General features: G+C 39.8%; 1 protein-coding gene across 1 annotated transcript in view; it reads right to left on the reverse strand.

Moving 5' to 3' along the window:
- Positions 1-742: 742 nt before the first annotated feature.
- Positions 743-21,544, reverse strand: part of BMP3 (bone morphogenetic protein 3) — a 25,325-nt gene continuing 4,523 nt past the window's right edge. Inside the window, exons 2-3 of the mRNA XM_007447559.1 lie at positions 7,469-8,379; positions 743-936 (exon numbers count right to left, since the gene is read on the reverse strand). Coding sequence (XP_007447621.1) covers positions 745-936; positions 7,469-8,379 — 1,103 coding nt within the window. The 3' untranslated portion in view covers positions 743-744. The remainder of the gene's footprint in view (positions 937-7,468; positions 8,380-21,544) is intronic.

Consider the following 21,544-nt stretch of genomic DNA (forward strand, 5'->3'; position numbering starts at 1 on the left):
TAAATGGCTGAGCCAAGTGGTAACTCTCTGCATATGCTTTTGGATCAGTCTATTCTTTTTGGTAAAGTTCTCATAACTGAATGGAACTTGCCAGAACATGAAATGAAAAAAAACAAGAATCCTGTGCAGACTGAATTATAAAGCCATGTTAAGCAAACCTTCCTAAAGAGGGCACAGGCCCCTGGCAATGTGCTCACATCCATCTACACAGAGCACACACTCTGCACTCAGCTAGTCACACAATGACCTGTAGAGACAAACACAGGTAAACAAGTCTCCACAAATTTTAAGATAAACATCAGAGCTGATAGGATTATTTAGCACTTGATGCATTGCTCAGGAATCTAAGGCAATAAGCCTACTTTAAGATGTGAAATGATTCTATTCTCTATGAGCAGAGATCAATGATAAGCTATTGGGTTTTTCCAATCTATTTTCAAAGCCCATTTTTACAAAAATAAATCAGTCTGTTCTCTAATAGTTCTAAAAATAGTTTGATCACTTGTCTTGCGTGATTTTTTTTTAAAGAAAGAGATGTCCATATTTTCTAAAATCTTGCTTTGAATTACATTCAGAAACAGATACAGTCCAGTTTTCCCTGGTGGAAATCATCAGTCTGTTTACTCATTCTCTTTTGACTATTAAAAAATCTTTTGAAATGAAAGGCATTGGCAGTGCAAAAAAAAAAGTCCATAAAAATAAACTAATGATTGAATTAAGCATTCAGATGAGTTCTCTGCCTGGTTATCTGCAAGCGCAAGACTCTACCGTCATGTTTGGATATACCTTAAGTACCACATTCTTATTTTCATCAAAGAATAAGATGCTGAGCGAGGACATCTTTTCTGGCACACAGCAAGGCTCAGGAATCCCAGGAACGACGCCCACAGCTCTCACTATACTCTGGATGGTAGCATGATTTGATGGCTTCAAAGACTGGAAAAGAAAAGGGAGAACACCAATTAGGTGGAACTGCTTTTCCGCTCTCCAGCCCTCATCGCTAAAACGTATATATTATGCATCTGTTTCAACAGCTTACTAAAGCCCTGGCATCATTACACATTCAACCCAACCTCCAATATCACCATCACCAAAACGGTGATTTGTCATTTACTAGGTGCCGGCTCAGTGCCAGGCATGTTCTGTGTAATATTTCTAATCCTTACAACAAAACAGCCATCTCATACATTTTACAGGTAGAGACATAGACTCAGAAAGCTTAAACGACATGTCTAAAGTCATGTAGACATGTAGAGTGAGGATTTTAATCCAGTTTTTAAAGCAAGAATCGTTTGATTAAAAATGACTTACTCCCCAGAGAATTAATACACCCTAGGTTGTTCTGGATTGCAACGGAAACAATTTGATCTTGATCCTATGCTAATCATAAAGAACCCTTAACAAGAACCTATTTAACATAGATATTTTTGCCACTGCTATAGTGAAATTTATACTTTGTTTTAAAAATAACACCAGCGTGCCGAGAGGCATTGATTTATTTAATGATTACCACCAGGATGAATTGTTGGTGATTACACAATTGGCCACTGGGGGTCACTGTTGCTCAATGGGTTCAGACTTAAAGGTTGTAGCGTCTTCTAAGTCTGGGGCATATCCTCAGGGAATAATCTAGAGGGCCTGAGGTTATCCCATGGCTGTCAGAAGTTTGACCAAAGAAACCTGGGTAAAAGCTGCTCCCCAGAAATGCCAAATGGGATCATTAACATCCACGGGAGACGTGTGGTTTTATCTAGAGAGTATCATCCAGCTCTGCTAAGCATTGAAGACTGGTCACTCTTCCAAGCCCAGAATGCTTAGGTATTGCTAGAGTGGTAAGAACTTTTTCATGAGCGGTGCCACAATTTTCAACATTAGTTCTCCCCAATGTCTCTTTTAAGCAGATGAAACCAGTTCTGTTTCAAACAAATTTAAAAACAGGAATTTGGTAACTTGCCAGGGATCATGTGTCAATTCAGGTGTGGGATTTAGGCCAAAACTCTGGTTTTCTAATGTCAAGATTTTGAGCCATGTTTCAGAGGCACCTCCGCCCCCAGTGAATTAATTGGTATTCTAATTTTACACACCTAAAACTCCCAGTATGGGAAACTGGAACAAGTTAAAAGGTTACGAGTATATACAAGCCAAGGAAAAAGCAAATAATATAGAAAGCTGGCACAGTGTAAAAAAAATAGGATTGGGGGGAGGGGGGCAGAAAAAGGGCAAATCTGATTTGTCTCATCTCATCTTTCAATCTTAGTGAAAAAAATTATCCATACATTAGACTTCAACATTATTGCTAACAGGCATAAATTATTTTAAAATTACTCTGATGATGGCCAGCTGCCTTATTTACTCTTCCTAGAGATTTTAAGTGTATGTTAAGAAGAGTAGTTAACTTACAATTAAGTAGCATTGCAAAGAAAGGTATTCTCTCCCCTTAAGGATAAGAAGTCTATGTTGCTCTATTTTGCATATCATGTGCCCTGTGGCAACAATAGTATCTGTGTAACTGACAAACTGCAATCCATATTGTACAACAGGGCTCAATGGCCACTGTTTGCTCTTTCATTAGTATTGGTGATTTCTAAAGAAAACTTTTGCAGCTACACTTTTCTCTATTAATTTATTTTTAAGATTCAATCATCCAAACAGCATATGATAATGCCCCAAAGGATTTTTTAAAAACCATAGATTTTATGACAATATTCTGTTATTGTTAATGTTTTACTGACTCCTATACTATTTAATTTTCATATAAAGTAGATCTATTTAAGTAGATGAGGCCTTGATCCATAAATCCTGCTGTGCACGGCTGGTCCTCAGTGCCTGAAGCAGAGCAGGCTCTCTAGGCACTGAATTAATACTTGCCAAATGGATGAAATACTTATAAATAATAACATACCTTCCACTGTACCTATTTCTGTGGAAATAATTCCCATCAACAAAAATGAAAGGTTCTGAGCAAATGACCTGGCACAGATATGGAAAATATTCATGGGTGTTCCCTAGGAAAATTCCTGTCTTTTTTTTTTTAAGCTCGAACTCACAAATGATAGATTCAGGAACTATGAGCTGTCTCTCTGGTGGGCTCACTGGAATCCAGGTGCAAGCCCTTGATTCCCTGCTTGTGTGTATTATCAGCAACCTCTCAGTTTTCGAGGGAGTTGTCCCCTTTTTTCTCACTGTGAAGTTCTTTGATCAAGCTGCCATGACCAGGAATAATTATATCATGCACAAAAGATCCATGCGGTCATTTGCTAGTGTGGAGCATTTGCCAGTTTATCATTTTTGTTTGTTTTTGAGTTCCGATTACATTTCTCAGGACCCTCTTTACGTAGCTTAAGAAATGCAAACCTGTGTTGTTTTTCTCCCCAGTCTCCCTTTTTATTGAAGGTGAAACATGACATCGACATCTGTTTAGGTCATTTTTTTTCTTTTGCTTAGGTAACTCGGTCATCAAGATTTAGGATTTTTAGAGTTCATCTTCATGATCAGAGATTGGAACTGGAAACCTCAGGAAATTAATTGAGGGCGCATCATTTTGACCTCATCCATGTGAATTTCTTCTTTATATAGGATGCTTGGTTCAAAGTGTTTAGCTTCCTTGCTCCCTAATTCTGTGTCTTTGCTATTCCCAGCCTTAGCACCATTCCATGAAAAAAGTCCTTCACTCCTCCAATCCTTGCTGGTTCCCTTGGACCTCTGTCAGCAACAATGGCTCAATCATTTTCATCTGAAATCTCTGTTTTCCATCTCTTTTACAGTGGTGAGAGGAGGCAAAAGCATACGGCTTGGCTAAAGCTACATGGGTATTTCTCATCTCATGGCAGAATGCCAGGGGTCTCTCTCCCTGGGAGGACAGATTGGGTGTAGGGGCTAGAAATCAGAAAAATTCAAGCTGCCGTGTCTGTGAATGAAATCTGCAGTGGTCAGGCCCGCACCTGCCAAGCTGTGGATGATGTCCTCGAGTTGAATCTGATTACAAATGCGTTAGCAGGGGAGAGTATGTCATCAGCTCCAAGCCTTCATTCCTGACTCAGGCCATGGGGTTTTGCTCCACACTCTTCCAGCCCACAGGGGTGTGATAGCCCAGAAACTATCTAATTGGAATCAGTGAAAGGGCAAAGCCTGGAATTTGGGAAAGGCAGAACACAGCTGTTCTGAATTACAGACAGGTTGTCAACTTTTGCAGACAAAGAACCCGCTCTAGAGAGCAGGCTCTCACTCAGGAGGCCAGAAGGAAGGAGGGCCAGCAGAGGAGTCTGGCCTGGGAGAAATTTTCTCTGGGGCAAAATGTATATCTACAGTCTGAAAGTTCTTTGGCACCTCACTTATTCCACATGTGTTTGTACTGATCTGGTCAGAGACCTTGTTTTCCTCTGTTGCTCAGACTATATTTTTACTTAAATAGTTTACTCTGCTTACCATGCTGGTCACTGCATAACAGCAACACTGATTAGTTACCCCTGACGTCACTGCTTCACGCTTCCCATCCTTTAGGTGACTGTACCATTTGAAAGACACAAAGCCTGGAACACTTAAAGGGAATCACCAGAAAGCTTGAAAAGCAGATCCACACAAGGTGATGAGAGACTGAGAACTCCACATCACAGCCAAACTTCTACTCTCAACTTGGCAGAAGGAAATCTCCAACTCAGAGAGAAAACACCGTTATCCCTGTTAACTCTCCCTGCAGTTCTGATGCCATCTCAAGTTTTGACAAATATTATCATGAGTTCAGTGCTGCAACCAATGCCCTCCTGATTCTATTACCCTCCAAAGAGGTTATGGACTGTTAGACTGAAGGGAGAATCCAGTTTGAAGTTTTATGATGTTTAAAAAGGGGTAAGAAACATATATAAAACTTTTTCTTGTCTTACGTCTTTTATTCTTTTGATCCCTTTTCCTAAGTGGTTTTTCTTCAGCCCCCTACATTTGATTTTCTATTCTCCTCAGTCCATTGGCCATTAATACAACAACAATAATAAACAATGGCCACGAATAATCATGTCAATGGCAAAAATTTGTTGAGTGCCTACTAAGCACAAGGTGCTCTATGATCTCATTTTCCCACTGTTTTCATTATGTAGATACTATGATATTTTTATTTACTGTGGTACCTCTTTCAAAGATGAGAAACCTAACATACAGAAAGTTTGAGTAACTCCCCCCAGCCAAAAAAAAAAAAGAAACACAAAGCTGGTAAGAGGTGGAACCAAGTTTTAAGGCAAAAGGATTTGACGACTCAAAGTGCGATGTGTGGACCAGTAGTATCGGCAACATCTAGGGGCTTGTGAGATATGCAGAATATTAGGCTCGACCCTCAGAACCACTGGATCAGAACCTACAGATTAACAAGATCCTGAGGCAAATTGCAGGCATCTTAAGGTTAAGAAAGCCAACTATGGTCGAGCATGTACATTTAATCATTCTGTTGCACTACCACACTTCTTTCCTTAAACTTATCTCTTCTATTCTTAACTTAACCCTCGTAAGTTTTTGAATTATTATTCTTTAGATCACTGAGAGCCACGATGAAGATCTATGGAAGCAAGTTTTTTGAACAGGAAAAGCAAGAGGAGCCGACAGGAAATGGGAGAGGCAAACTGGGGTAATGTGGAGACCAGGCCAGGTAAGCCAACTGACTAAGTATCTCCACGTTATCATGACTCCCTGGGTCTTAAAATCTGGAGTCAAGAAGAAAGAGGGAAACTCCTTCCCCAGGCTACCTAGAAGAAACCACAGTTTATGAGAGTGAGAGGGATTATTTGGAAGACTCAGAGACCCACTTAAAATCAGTCATCCCAGGTTTAGAGACAGTTTGAATCCATTTCTACCTCTCAATGCCACAAAGCAAGCCACACTGTAAAATAAAGATTCATCACTGCTTGTTATATTTGGCATCTTTGTTGTGTGTTTTAAATGCTATCCCAGTTTGACCAAGTTTCGTTTGATCAGTAAAATGTCCTTTATAAATATTTAGACAAGATAAGGCAGTTTATGTCATTATAAATGTATGTAATGCTTACTTTGTGTTTGTGTTGACAAAACATGGAATTCCCAAGGTCTAGAAAATGTAGAAAGCTCATCCTCCTGAGACATGGTAACAGGAAAATGGGATTTCAGTCAAGGTCCTGGCCCTGAGTCTGACCTGGACTTGTTCAGTTGGCCCTTTGCTTTATGGGTGTGTTGCCCTTAGCATCCCAATGATCACAGGCCTGTAACATGAACAAGCTGCTTTAAAGATCTGTAAGCAGAAGTTGGTCACTTTTTGAGGCAAAGGGTTTTTTTCCTCCATCAACATACAATAGCAGAAGTTGATTCACTTCAAGTTTTGCAGCAAACAAACAAACAAAAACAAAACAGAACAAAACAACACTCTTCCTCTGAATTCTATTTCTAGGAACACTTTTCATTGTATAATTCAAATTGTTACAAGCTAAGAATGAAAGTGCAGCAATAAGCTTAAGGGAAGGCAAAGGGGTACAAATATGTTTTATTAACTCTAAATTCAAAGAGAACAGTCGCTTGGACTTGCTGTGCAAGATGGAGGTGGGGTTGGGAAGGCTTCTGAGAATATATGTGTCAGGATTCTGAGTACTGATAGGATGAAGTTCAGTCCATTGATTTTGGAAGAGGCACAGGTAAGCTCTGACTGGTTGAAATGGGTCTTAGAAGTCTACAGAGTCATTGTTCCCTATTCTGACTCCTGTTCTGATATGTATCAGAGAAGCAAATGATATAAGCATCTGGTGGATTTCATGAGGTAAGTTTTCCTAGCGCAACCCTGGTCCTAAGCCCCATGATGACAATTCATCGCACAAGAGACTATCAAAAAATGTTCTGGGAGCTTCCCTGGTGGCGCAGTGGTTGAGAGTCCGCCTGCCGGTGCAGGGGACGCGGGTTCGTGCCCCGGTCCGGGAGGATCCCACATGCCGCGGAGCGGCTGGGCCCGTGGGCCATGGCCGCTGGGCCTGCGCGTCCGGAGCCTGTGCCCCGCATCGGGAGAGGCCACAACAGTGAGAGGCCCGCGTGCCGCAAAAGAAAAAAAAAAAATGTTCTGAATCAGGGCATCAGTCCAATTAGTCCTTCCTTTTGCTCTCATGACATTCACTCATTCCCTGAATACCCCCTCAAAGATCAGCCTTCTACCATTTGGGGCTTGCTTGTTGTGGACCGGCACAGACTCACATGTGACCAGGTAGCTGAATATGCACTATGTTTGGAAACAATGCAAAAAACATGTTTTACACATACATTTTTTTTCTCATATCTTTCTTCATACCAATATTGACTTCATATTACTTTAACAACCGTTAAAGAAAAACCAAGCATAACCATGTTACCTATTACACTTTAGAATGCAAGAATAAAGGTCCAGATGGATTTTGTAAATGAAAACACACACTCAACTTGTGCCTTTCTACTCTGTGGAAATAGGAAGGACAGGACAAAGAACAATGGCTACCTTTGGCATGGGGAACTGGCATGCTCCGGAGCAATAATAGGCATCAAAGGACTTGGGGGAGATAATCCATTCACTCCAGCCAATATCTGCAAAGTCCACTTTAAGGTACCGCCTGGCACAATTGCGAGGTTCAATCCATTGCTTCCTTCTGGCCTTCCTCAGGGTCTGTTCATCAAACTGGAGTGTCTGGCTCTTCTGGTGAGGTCCCTTTCTCTGTTTCTTTTTGTTCTTACTCTTTTCAGGGGGCTGAGTCTGAAGAGTCTTGTAAGGTTTTCTCTCCTCCCATACCCCATCCTCCTTATACTGATATTCTGCCCCAGGAAGCTCATTGTTCTGCAGAGGCAGCAGGACCCCAGCAGAGCGCTTCTTCCTCCGTTCAGTAGAAAGGGCAGCCCTGATATGGCTATCCAGTTTGGGCACAGCTCCAGTGGGGAAATTCCGGTGTCCTTGCAAGCTTGATACCGCACTCTCAGGCTCAGAAATCGCAATATCATTGGCATACACCAAGATATAAGGCTCAGGAAAGGGTGTTATCTTCTTTGGCAGCTGGTGGCCTTTGGAAGTAATGTTAAATCCTATGAGGAACTCCTCATTTTCCTTGGCTTTCCTCAAAAGTTGAGTGATGTCTTTAGACAGCCAGGAAACAAAATCTCGATGAAGTTTCGCTACATCTACTGAAAGATGACCCAGGAGTTGACTTTGGTTTCCGGTGGATTTGAGGATCCACGTAGAGAGCTCAATCTGAATGTGTTTCCTCTGGGAATGATGTGAGCATCCTTGGGACACAGGACAACTCAGGCTGATATTTATTAGCTCTCCAATATAGAAATACAGTGTGGCAGATAAAATGTTTTCAGACTTGGTTAGAGAAGTCAGGTTAAAAATATGCAGTCTCTCATTTTCAAGGGTTCCTAGGAAGAAAAAAAAAAAAAAAAGAAAGTAAACAGGAGTAAACGTGACCCCTACCTCACATCATATAAAAAAATTAACTCAAAATGAACGAATGACCTAAATATAAGCACTAAAATCATGAAATTCTTAGAAGAAAACATAGGGGTAAAATCTTCATGGCTTTGGATTTGACAGTGGATTTTTATATATGACACCCAAAGTGCAAGTAAGAAAAGAAAATAACACATAAATCAAAAAAGTAGATAAATCCATAAAATAGATAAACTGGACTCCATCAAAACTTAAAATTATGTGCATCAAAAGACATTATCGGGCTTCCCTGGTGGCGCAGTGGTTGAGAGTCCGCCTGCCGATGCAGGGGACACGGGTTCGTGCCCCAGTCTGGGAAGATCCCACAGGCCGCGGAGCGGCTGGGCCCGTGAGCCATGGCCACTGAGCCTGCGCGTCTAGAGCCTGTGCTCCTCAATGGGAGGGACCACAGCAGTGAGAGGCCCGCGTACAGCAAAAAAAAAAAAAAAAAAAAAAAAAAAAAAAAAAAAAAAAAAAAGACATTATCAAGAAAGTCTGTACAACTTACAGAATGGAGAAAATATTTTCAAATCATATATATGATAAAATCTAGGACCCAGAATATAAAAATAGCCCTTACAACTCAAAACAAAAAGATAAACAAACCAATAAAAAATGAGCAAAGGAATCAAATAGACATTTCTCCAAAGAAGATATACAAATAGCCGACAAGCACATGAAGAGATACTCAACATTATTAGTCATCAGAAAAATGTAAATCAAAACCAAAATCAGGTACCATTTGGCATATACTAGACTGGCTATAATAAGAAAAACAAGATAACAAGTGTTAGTGAGGATGTGGAGAAATTGGAACACTTTTACATTGCTGGCTATAATGTACAATAGTTCAGCTGCTGTGGAAAACAGTTTGACAATTCCTCAAAGTTAAACATAGAAATATCACATGACCTCGCAATTCTACCCCAGGTATAAACCCAAAAGAATTGAAAACAGGTGTTCAAACAAGTACACGTACATGCACGTTTATAGCAGCACTACTCTTCACAATAGCCAAAAGGTAGAAACAACTCAATGTCCATCAATGGGCAGATGGATAAATAAATGTTGTATAGTCATATAATGGAACATTATTCAGCCATAAAAAGGAATGAGGGACTGATAATACTACAATGTGGATGAACCCTGAGAACATTGTGCTAAATGAAAGAAGTCAGACCCATGTTGTACGATTCCATTTACGTGAAATGTCCAAAACGGGTAAATCCATAGAGACAGAATGCAGACCAGTGTTTGCCAGGGGCTGAATGTGGAGAAATTGCTTAATGGGTAGGGATTATAGAAATATTTTGGAACTAGATAAACCTGGTGGTTGCACAACACTGTGAAGGTACCAAATGCCCCTGAGTTGTTCACTTAAAAATAGCTATACTTTGGGCTTCCCTGGTGGTGCAGTGGTTGGGAGTCCGCCTGCCGATGTAGGGGACATGGGTTCATGCCCCGGTCTGGGGGGATCCCGCGTTCCGCGGAGCGGCTGGGCCCGTGAGCCATGGCCGCTGAGCCTGCGTGTCCGGAGCCTGTGCTCCGCAACAGGAGAGGCCACAACAGTAAGAGGCCCACGTACCGCAAAAAAAGGCTATACTTAAATTATGTAATTTTCACCACAATTAAACAAAAGGAGTAATTTTATAAACTGGATGAAGATTAAGGCAAGGATCAGCCATTTTTACTAATTTTCTCTTTCCTTTACTGAAACACACTTTTTTTTTTTTTTTTTTCCTTGCGTTATGCGGGCCTCTCACTGCTGTGGCCTCTCCCATTTGCGGAGCACAGGCTCCGGACGCGCAGGCCCAGCGGCCATGGCTCACGGGCCCAGCCGCTCCGCGGCATGTGGGATCCTCCCGAAACGGGGCACGAACCCGCGTCTCCTGCATCGGCAGGCGGACTCTCAAGCACTGCGCCACCAGGGAAGCCCTGAAACACACTTTTAAACGTAGTGGTATGAGAGCTGAGAGTTCTGGCTTTTAATTATGAGACTGCCAAGAACTATTCCTATAATTTCGGCACAGTGTCATGATAGCATCTTATCTGAAGCAGCGTCTAGCCTACTGGTTACAAGCACTGGTGGAAGTAAATTCACTTTGATTCAAATCCTGGCTCAGCCACTTATTAACTATGTAACTATGTAACTCAGCCACTTATTAACTACGTAACTAGTGTTCTCATTCATTAAATGGAATAATACTCCTGTCATCAGAATTAAATGAGACGTGTGTAAATCAGTTCATAAAGGGTCCAGTAAGTGTTTCTTAAGTATAAATTATTATGTTGTTCGTGCTGGTGTTAACCATAATACAGGAATTACCCCTTCTTCTATCTTCCTCACAAAGTTAAGGGTGCAGGATGAGGGTGGGTAAGGAAGACCATATAGCTCCATCTTCAGATAACATCTGAGAAATGAGTCACACAGTCAAAAGTGCTGTTGTGGAGCTTGTCTAAAGTTTATGTAATTACATGAATATAAGAGCTGAATTGCTTCTGTAGAGTGCGTCAGAATTATTGAAACTGGGCAACGTGTATTTCCAAGTCTTCAGATGCAGAAATGAGAGTGAGTAACAGAATGGGCGATTGATTAGTAAGGGCAGAAATTGGTTCCTGTTCCTGAGATCATCTAATGAGCTAATGGTAAGGCTGAGCTTAGGCTCAAGAATCCTCTGTCCTGGGATCGGTCACCAGGGCCTGGGCCCTTCTCCATACACTTGTTTCATATACATATTTGTTTCAGAAACATACACGCAACCGTGAAATTATGCTCTTGATCAAAAACATATTTTAGTAAAAACAAAACATTTTTATAAAGATCTGGAAACTTAAAATGAGTTCATTGAGTCCCCATTTATAAGGAAAGTGCAGTGGGAAACATATTTTACTCATTTCTAACATTGTGTGAGGGAAAAGGAGTAAACTGCCATTTGTGAATGTTTGTATAATCCATGACACCAGGATAATATTTTACAGACCTTTATAACAAAGCCATGGCATCAGGCTTGTTCAGACTCTAGCTTTAATTCATACTTTTAATTTATACATTCAAAGAGCATGTACTTTTACCCAGATGGAAGTTTTAAATGGAAGGAAGAGAAGTCACACTGTTCTAAGTATGTGGCAATCAGATGGTTGCCAAAGGAACACACTGGCAGGGAAGAAATGAACTCCACGGGATGTGGGTGATGGTGTCTTATTGGGGAAACCAATCCTACTCCTTTTCACCTACATTTTGCTTCAAAATATTTCCTTCTTTCACACATGTTTCCAGATACCTTGTGCCCTGCTGTTAACCAGCCTTCACCTTGTGTCTAATCTTCAGTATCGTCTCATAAATGTCACAGAACTCGCCATACTGCCTCTTCTGAGGGCTTTAATTTTAATTCAGTGCCTTCGTTTGAAGTCAAAGCCCTATGACCCGGGCTTCCCTGGTGGCGCAGTGGTTGAGAGTCCGCCTGCCGATGCAGGGGATACGGGTTCGTGCCCCGGTCTGGGAAGATCCCACATGCCGTGGAGCGGCTGGGCCGGTGAGCCTGGGCCGCTGGGCCTGCTCGTCCGGAGCCTGTGCTCCGCAATGGGAGGGGCCACAACAGTGAGAGGCCCACATACCGCAAAAAAAAAAAAAAAAAAAAAAAAAAAAGCCCTATGACCCTGCCTCAGCTCCACCACAGCCAATAGCTGTACTCAGGCAAATTACCTAAACTCTTCAAGTCTCAGTTTGCTCACCTGTAAAATGAACCCAATAGTATCAACGGCAGAGTTGTTGTGAGAATTAATTGAAGGAATTCAGGTAATGCACATAGCCCTTAGGAAAAAACTCAATGAATGTTAGCTAACTAGACCTGCAATGTCCACTATGATAGCAACTAGTCACTTAAGTTTGAATTGAGATGTGCCGTAAGTGTAAAATACACACTGTATTTCGAAGCCTTAGTATAAAATATCACATTAATATATTTTATATTGATTACATGTTGAAATCATAACGTTTGGATACACTGGGTTAAATGTTGTGATACTGTGATTTATAATAAGAAATACACATTTGGTCTTGGTCTCCGTTTCTGGTCTAGAACTCCGAAAACTCTAGGAATTTCCTAAGTGATGAGAGCCATAAGTTGTCCTTTGTTATGTTAATGAGGTGACTTTTGGAGGTCACCTAAGAATGGGGTCTGGCTGCCTGGGAACCAACCCTGTGATTGGGGGTTTGCACTTTCAGCTCTAACGCCCACCTCTGGGGTGGGGAGAGGGGCTGAGGGTTGAATTAATCACCAATGGCCAATGATTTAATCAGCCATGCCTACATAATGAAGCTGTAACAGGGAAGAGCCAAATGTGACTACATACTGGATCTGTTTCTTTTACTTTAACCTTTGCTTTCTGCTGCTTTTGTTCACCAAAAGGATACTGTCTATACATAATGGCCTGCCTCAGGGAACCCTGCCCCTCTGCCTGAATGTTAAACTAAAGTGCCTTTGTTCAGGCAAGCATCCAGACCCTGTCCACCTGAGGATGGCTGCAAGAAAGAAGAAATTAACACACCCCCTCCCCGAGTCTGGCCATTCCAGGGGATATTTGCAAAACTTATGGCCTTTTTACTTTACTTCCTTTTCTCCTACCCCTCTCTGTGCTATAAAAGAAACGGGCATCCAAACCCTGATAAGATAGTTTTTCAGAGACACTAGTCTGCCATTTTCTTGGCTTTCCAATCCAATATTTTGTCCTGTCCTGTGGCGAGCAGAGCGAACTTGGACTCGGTAACAAAGCCTCCATAAAAATTTTAAAAAACAAGGTTTGGAGAGCTTCTGGGTTGGTGAACAAAACGGAGATTGGGGAGAGTGGAATGCCTAGAGAGGGCATGGAATCTCCAAGCCCTTTCCCCTACCTTGCCCTCTGCATCTCTTTTATCTGGCTGTTCCTGAGTTATATCTTTTTATACTAAACTGGTAATCTAGTGAGTAAATGGGTTTCCTGAGTTCTGTGAGCCACTCTAGCAAGTTAACCAAACCCAAGGAGGAGGTTGTGCGAAACTCCAACCTGTAGCTAGTTTGGTCAGAAGCACAGGAAACATCCTGGGTTTGGGACTGGCATCTGAAGTGGAGGACAGTCTTGTGGGACTGAGCCCTTTACCTAGGGAATTTGATGCTGTCTTCGGGTAGATGGTGGCAGAATTCAGTTGAATTCTCAGACCCCTTGCTGGTGTTCAAGCATTGCTTGTTGGTGTGGGTGCAGAACATTTAAAATGTAATATATTATTGAAATTAATTTCTCCTTTCACTTCTCATATTTTTTAATGTGGCTACTAAAATTTTTAAATTACATATGTGGCTCACATCTGTGGTTCAAAGTAAATTTCTCTTGGACAGTGGAATGACCACCATTTTTGTGGTCATATAGTCCAAAAGGAAAGAAACAAAGGCATTGTTTTTCAAAGGCGGTGAAGAATTAGGAATTTGTTAAACATGGATATGCAAACCAAAACATAAGTTGAGCAAAAGATTATTTTCTTGGAATGCAACACACCTTCCTTTATTAAGGACATTATATTAAGATAATTTTGGTGAATACTTTTAAATTTTCCCTCCAGCTGTAGCTAATCAGTTCAATCTGCAATCAAAAGTCAAAGGCCAACAAACTGCTCTAAAGTAGAGTCAAATGGGCAGTTGAGCAGCAGTGCTTTACGGCAAAGCAATTATACACATAGCTTCAATTGTGTTATTTGTGTTTTGCACATATACAACCACTACAACCAGCAAAGAACAGGAACTAAAGCAAAACAAATGTTTTACTTTAACAAATATGAATTGAACACCTATTAGGTGCTGGACCCTTGGCTGGGTCCGCTGCCCGATGGCCACTGCTGTCCACACCAGGACAAGGGGAAAAGATCAATATGCAGGTAGCTACGCCGTGATGATGCTACTTTCCGTCAAAGGTGTTAACTATGCTTTTGGAGCACAAAGGAGGGAGCAATGAACTTTCCCCATGTATGGGGAAGATGCAACCTTTAACCAGACTTTTAAGAATGAGGAGAGAAAGACAAATATCATATGATATCGCTTACATTTGGAATCTAAAAAAAAAAAAAAAAAAAAGGTATAAATGCGCTTATATACAAAATAACAATAGACCCACAGACATAGGAAACAAACTTCTGGTTACCAAAGGGGAAGGTAGGGAGGGATAAATTAGGAGGTTGGGATTAACAGATACACACTACTATATATAAAATAGATAACCAACAAGGAGCTACTGCACAGGGAACTACACTCAATATTTTGCAATAACCTATAAGGTAAAAGAATCTGGAAAAGAATATATATATATATATATATATATATATATATATATGTATAACTGAATCACTTTGCTGTATATTTGAGACTAACATGGCATTGTAAATCAACCATACTTCAATTAAAAAAAAAAAAGAGAGGAAAAGGGAGTGTTGGGGAGGAGATAAAAGCAGCACATTCCAGTCACAAGCAGTGTTGGACATCTGGAAGATTTTGCATAAGCAATATTTCCAATGTTTAATGGAAACTTATAAAAATATCCCAGATTAACGTAGTTATTCGAAGTCCTTACAGACACCTAAACTGCAGAAATTCAGAAAAGAAATGGCCAATTCACATTTAGCTCCTAACTAAAGGTGTTGTATGATACATAGCACTCGATACCTTTGCTATTTCCACCCAGATGAGGAGATGCATTACCTCTGCCTGTCCTAGATCTCCCTCCTCCCCATGTCTTTTAAAACAATGAGCTAGAAGTCTCAACAGTTCCACAATACATTCCTTGAACCCATACTTTATTTTTGCCTTCCCTGGCTTTAAGCATTTCATTTCCGTGCAAGTCAATGCTCTTTCCCCTAAAACAAGTCAACAAGTACTTAGTCTTTATAAATGGACGAAAAGCGTAGTGAGAGAGCTGCATGGAGTCGAGTAGATGAGTGCAGTAGAGTATATAAGATAAGTACCTCCCTGCAAGTTGAAATATGTGGTAATAATATCTATTCAATTACTCTCATGCTTTTTTAGATTTTATGTTAATTTAACTTTTCAAAAAAGTATCTTCTCGTATACTTAACAACAGGAGTTTTGCAGTAGCCTTCTCTCTCTTCCCCATGAGTAGCAGACTTATCTGTGAAGTTGAAATATCAGTGAATGGAAAATACTTTCGTGTTCACTTTTTCTATTCTTCTGAAATATTCCGATACTTACCTATTTGGAATCGATGAATCCGGAAACGGAGGTATACTTTCTGGTTAATAAGAACAAACATATAATAATAATATTAAAAAGCAATGGCAGATGTTATCAGGTTACAAAACAATAGTTTATGTATTTTTAGGCTGTCGGTAGTCCTCAGGTATTAGAGAACGTAACTGTGCCATGCCAATCCAATTCTATCTAGAGTTGCATGCTTAATCCTGGGTGCTCTTATTTTAACTAGTTTATTGATATAAAAGAGAGCAACTAGGAAAGTAACCAAGATGTTGGTCTTAAAGTTATTTCTTACAAATTTGAGTTAAATAGAGAATACCTGCTCTGGAAGAAGAAAAAAAAAGGTTAATCGGTGACGTGAGAATTGTTTGCAAATATTTGAGGGGTTGCAGAGAGATCAGGGTTTTTCTTGTCCGTATCAAAGATGAGAATTAAGTCTGAAGGTGATAGCTGAATGGAACCAGAATCAAGGTCAACGTAATGACTTTCTAAGTGTCTAGCCTGAGGGTGAGACCCCTGTGGGACCAGGCAGACGGAAGAGAGGTGGTCGTAATTCAAGACTATTACAGGAGGATCTCTTTACGGTAGGGAAGGTGTGAAAAGTGAACTAGATAACCTCTCAGATCCCTTGCAAGGAACTACGATAGGCTATATTTCCAGCTCTTCCTAAGGAAATGTTTTTGTTGCCAAAATATAACTACCAATAGGTGGTGCTGTTTTCTTACTGTTTGCGGGCACTAGCACAAGCTTGGATTTTTCCTTGCTGAGAATACGTCTACTGTGGTCTAGTTAGGATGTGCCATTGGCATGATAATCTTATTCTGAATTTTCTAGAGTCATAATACCTGTGAACTGGAAAGGGGTTTAGAAGTCGGGTGAGTTTCAGAACAAGCCATACTTTCCTTTGCACATCTGTTAGGGCTTTGCAGCTGCTGCCACTTCTCCCTGAAATGCTTTTACCCAATGTAGTTCTCCTTGATTATTATCCAGATTCGATTTTTAAGGCAAAGCAGAGGCAAGCTCGTCACGACAACCCACTCCTTCGGTTCAGACCCCTCCTCTATTACTATTTTCATTATATTGTTATTCCTTCCTAAGACCATAAATTCTGTAAAGACAAGGCTCTGTAGTAATTACATCAGACTCTTCAGTCCCAAGCGTGGGGCTTAACTCTTAAGGGGTGCTCAGTAAATGCTTCTTTTGTGAATAAACAGATTTAGTCCAACCTATTCATTGTAGAAATGTAAAAATGAAGGACCATAAAGGCAGCCAGCTGGTGAGCATTGATTTTGGAGAGGACCCCAGGTCTTGTACTACCTATATGGACTTTTTTAGGAGTTTGGTTATTAGATAAAGGTAGAAGACCTATTTCTGTTTTCATCTGAAAAGAAAGCACCTGCACCTCATGAAACCAAGGGCTCAGTAAGGAAACTGTGACTTGGGACCAGCTGTACTATTGCGACAGCTCAATTCCTCTCAGGGAGCAGCTGAGGTAGTGCCCAGGGAGTGGTGAGTGGAAGGTCACCTTCGTGCTGGCCCACACAGAACGTTTTCAAAGGGAAATAGAATATACAATGGAAAGCTTTCTATGTAAAGTCTGATTTTAAAACAAATAGACTAAATGAAATCTTGATGATTTGTTAAATCCCCAGGAAGCAAGGAAAACATTTTAGTCATACAGAAAATATGTAACTAAGAACAACTCTTTTTTTTCCACCTCTTTCTCCAAACAAAGCACAGCTGCTAGAAATGCAGGGGTGCCTAGGACAGGGCCATATACGCCCACGGTCACTGGCTGAATATTTGCTGTAGTTATGGAGTCAAGCCTGCAGTTCCTCCATGCCACCTTCTGTTTCCGGGCAAAGGTGAGATGGAGAGATTCTAAATAAAACACAAAGTCAGAATGTGGTTTTTCTTGCAGGGTTCCAGTCAAATGACTGACTTTTATGGGATCTCAAAACAACCATTCTCTATGTCCAAAGTAAAACATGGCCAAAGATGGTATAATGTATGTTTTTCTAGAACAGCAAAATGTTCACTAATCAGTTTATCTGCTCTTAGCCTCCACCCAAGGGCATTCCTAGACTGTGAGCTCTTGGAGGGTAGACCCATGTCCGGATAAAGTTTTGAACTCCTAGTTCCTCGCACAGTCTGGAGCATTGATATCCTGAAAAATACTTGTCAAATTTGTTGAATGAGCAACGGTATAAACTTACCAGATTCTAAAGTGTTTCCTACTTCACACTAAAATGAAAAAGCTTTCAAGTGGAAAAACTTTCAAGTCAGCAAAAGACCTTCTTGGGGATAAGTACTGTTGGAGTTTCAGTTCATTAGAAAAGAAGCATTACAAGAACAATTGTATATAAAATAGACTAGTTTTGCCATTCAACGTATATGTGGTAAAGTGCCTCGTGGGAAATTCTTTCATGGCAAGTTTATTTTTAAAGGATCCTTTGCCTGGCAAATAGCTTTTCTACTATTTTTTCTTATCTAGTCCTCTGAACATCTAATTCAGGTCAACTGAAATATTTACTGAGTGCCTACTGTGTGGCAAACTATGCCAGACCTTCAGAATACAAGCATGAAATGAGATATGCTCTTTGCCCTCCAGAGACTTGGCCCCTGCCCCATCATCCTCTTTCTAGCAATCCTATCAGGCCCCAAACTCTCTGCAGCTGTGAAAGAAGGGTAAGACGTCTTTATCAACTTACTTTTGAACTCCTCCCCAGGGTAAAACTGTCATAAAGACATTAATATACCTTCCAAAGTGAAAGAAAGTTACCCTTTTACATAAGTTAATAAACCATTTGTCTGGGGGAAAAGCCCTCTAAAAGGGCCAGATGAGACCAGAACTAGAACGTTAATCAATCCTAGACTTCAGATGCTGGTTATAAGATACTCAAAACTCCAGAGACGTGAGCTTAGAACAGAGTGTCTCAAACATGCATCAGAATCACCTTGATGGCCTGTGAAAACAGAGATTTCCGTGCCCCAAGCTCAGAGTATGATTCAGATGGTTTGGGTGGGCTGGAGAATTTCTAACAATTCCCGGGTGATGTGGCTGCTGCCAATCCAGGGACCATACTTTGAGAAAAACTAAGCTTCAAGAAATCACTATAAAAAGGTGCAACTCTGCTGCAAGCAGCCACCATGGTTAGGACAGAAACGGTAATTTCTTGAATGTAGGTTTGGCACAGCATAGACTGTATCACAAGAGGACTACTACCGCTTCACATGTACGTTGCCACCCAGATATATCCTTTGTGCTACAAACAATTGCAATTATGAATGTTTTACGTAGGTTTAAGGTTTTGTGGGAAGCTAGAGAGAAACAGTATCTCCAAATATTAAGAATACCTCATTTATATAGGGCTTCCAAACTTTTAATGCATTTTCACACTCAATTTTTCTCAATTAAGTTGCACCATCTTTCTGTGAGACTAGCACAGTAGGTGTGACTTAAGCCATTTGATAGATGTCAAAACTAGGCCTAGCAATATTAGATAACTTTATTAATTAGCAATTCAGCCAAGCTTAGCATTTAGATCTCTTAATGCTTAGCCTCAGGAAATAGAAAAACTGAAACTCTAGGAGTTTATTCTCTTCTTGAAAACCATTTATCTTAACCCATGCCTAAGTGCAGCAATTATACACAATTCAAACAGTCTTTAGATTAATTCCATGCAATTAAATTAAAATTTTCTTTGAAGGAAAAGCAAAGAAGATCATGTTGGGCCTCAATAGGTTTAATTGTAAAATCAGAGGACTGGGCAAAGAAGCTTTCATTTCTAAAGCTATTGGATGCAATTATTTTATAAAAGGAATATTTAACACTTACTATAATATTTAATAGGAATACTTAATATTTACTCACTCAATAAAGGAAGAACATACTGAAGTTGGTAATACAGTAGGATCAGTTTGTCCAAACACTTTTATTTACAGTGTGCCCAAATAAAATCAAGGCACTGCATTTACTGTGGTTCTATTGCCAAGAAACGATGGGTCGTAAAGGAAGGTAGATCATTGAAGGAGTCAATAAAACCCCATGGTCAACTGGCTTTGTGACTTACATGCCGATGTTTCAGATGAATAAAGAGACATTCGTGCCTTTTATAATATCATCCCTGAAAATATTCTAGGACACAGCCACTACTAACATATGAATAGACTAGCAATGTTATGGATTTTTAAATATATTCCATAGATGAGGGCTCTTCGTCATACTGCCATGGTTTACTATGGTCCAAAGTAGATATTATCCTGGTATACTTGTGTCACTTGATTAATACTATGTCAGTGTTTCCATTACAAAATTCTATTTTCATGTGTTCGTAACATAATCCTAAAAATTCACTCTGAATTGAAACTTGGCGTAGGAAAGTTCAAATAGAGACTATTTGTGATGCCAAACTTCTTTCCACCATACCACTGAAATAAAGTTATTAAGATACTGATTACTAGGGTATACACATTGGATATATGAGAAAACCATTAAAATTTTAGGAGAAAAGTTCTGACGTAGGAGCACAAAAATCCTGAATAGCAAAGTATATGCAAAGTTGCTCAATAATTTTCACTAGGCTTTTTGATAGGTATGGGCTTTATTATATCTAATAAATACAGCAAACAAATTGGGATTATATAAGAGATTTGATAGGTGTCTCTAACCAAGGACTAATTGTGGTAAAACATTAAAGAAGTGATGTGCATGATCTCTAGTGAATTTTTCCACAAATAAAGTAGCTTTTCTTTTAAAAGAATAATACCAGATTAGATGTAAAATAATAAATATTAATCCTATAGAAGAAAACAATGAAGGAGAATTCATAGGGAAACAGGCAAACTAAAATTTAATGACAGAAACTCTAAAATTACATTCAGAGAAGTTTAAGATATTTAATCAGGAAGATGGTAGAGTCGGCCCTTGGTATTCGCAGGGAACTGGTTGCAGGACCCCTGCAGATACCAAAATCCACAGATGTTTATGTCCCTTATATAAAATGGCATAGTATCTGCATATAACCTACCACATCCTCCCGTACACTTTAAACCATCTCTAGAGTATTTATAATTCAACAAAATCAAGTTTTGCCTTTGGGAAATTTCTGAAATTTTTCCCCTCAAATATTTTCAATCTGTAGTTGGATCCTTGGTAACCAGGGATGTGGAGGGCCAACTGTACAATGCCAACTGGACTCAAGTCCAAAAACTAACAATGTAAGTAAACATTCTGAATAAACAAATGAGAAATGAGACAGTTTTCAGTCATAATACTCACTTGAATTTTGCATATCTTCTTTCTTGAGAAATTAGGAAGGCTCTGAACCAATGTTTACCCAAATAGATATCTTAGAACCATAATTCTCTAAAATGCTCTCTTGGGGAGAAAGTGATCCACTCTTAAGAGGGTCCACTAGCATTTAAAGGACCTGAAAGGTCCCAAAGCAAACTGATCATTTTTCCCAAACTTATTTGACCATGGAATGCAATTTTATGTAACACCTGTTAACATCTTTTAAAGACCCTCTTTTAAAAAATCTTCTCCTAGAAAATAAGATGATTAGAAATCATAGGTTTTGAGATGAGCTCAGTATGTTTGAAAAACTGTCTGGCAAATACATCATGATGCCCATTTCTTCTTCCATCTAAGTAAGGGGTTGGACTTGCTTTCTTTAAAGCCTCTTCCAAATACAAAATTGTATAATCCCAAAATGCTTAAGAGCAGGTCTGACATCCACATCTCTATTTAATTTTTAGAAAAATCTGAACTGGGTCAATCAAGTGCTTATAAATTTCCACTGCCTAGATAAAATGTCTGTAACCCTTTTTTTTTTTTTTTTTTTTTTTTTTTTTTTTTTTT

This window comes from Lipotes vexillifer, unplaced genomic scaffold (assembly GCF_000442215.2).
Source record: "Lipotes vexillifer unplaced genomic scaffold, Lipotes_vexillifer_v1.1 scaffold272, whole genome shotgun sequence".
Taxonomy (NCBI): domain Eukaryota; kingdom Metazoa; phylum Chordata; class Mammalia; order Artiodactyla; family Lipotidae; genus Lipotes; species Lipotes vexillifer.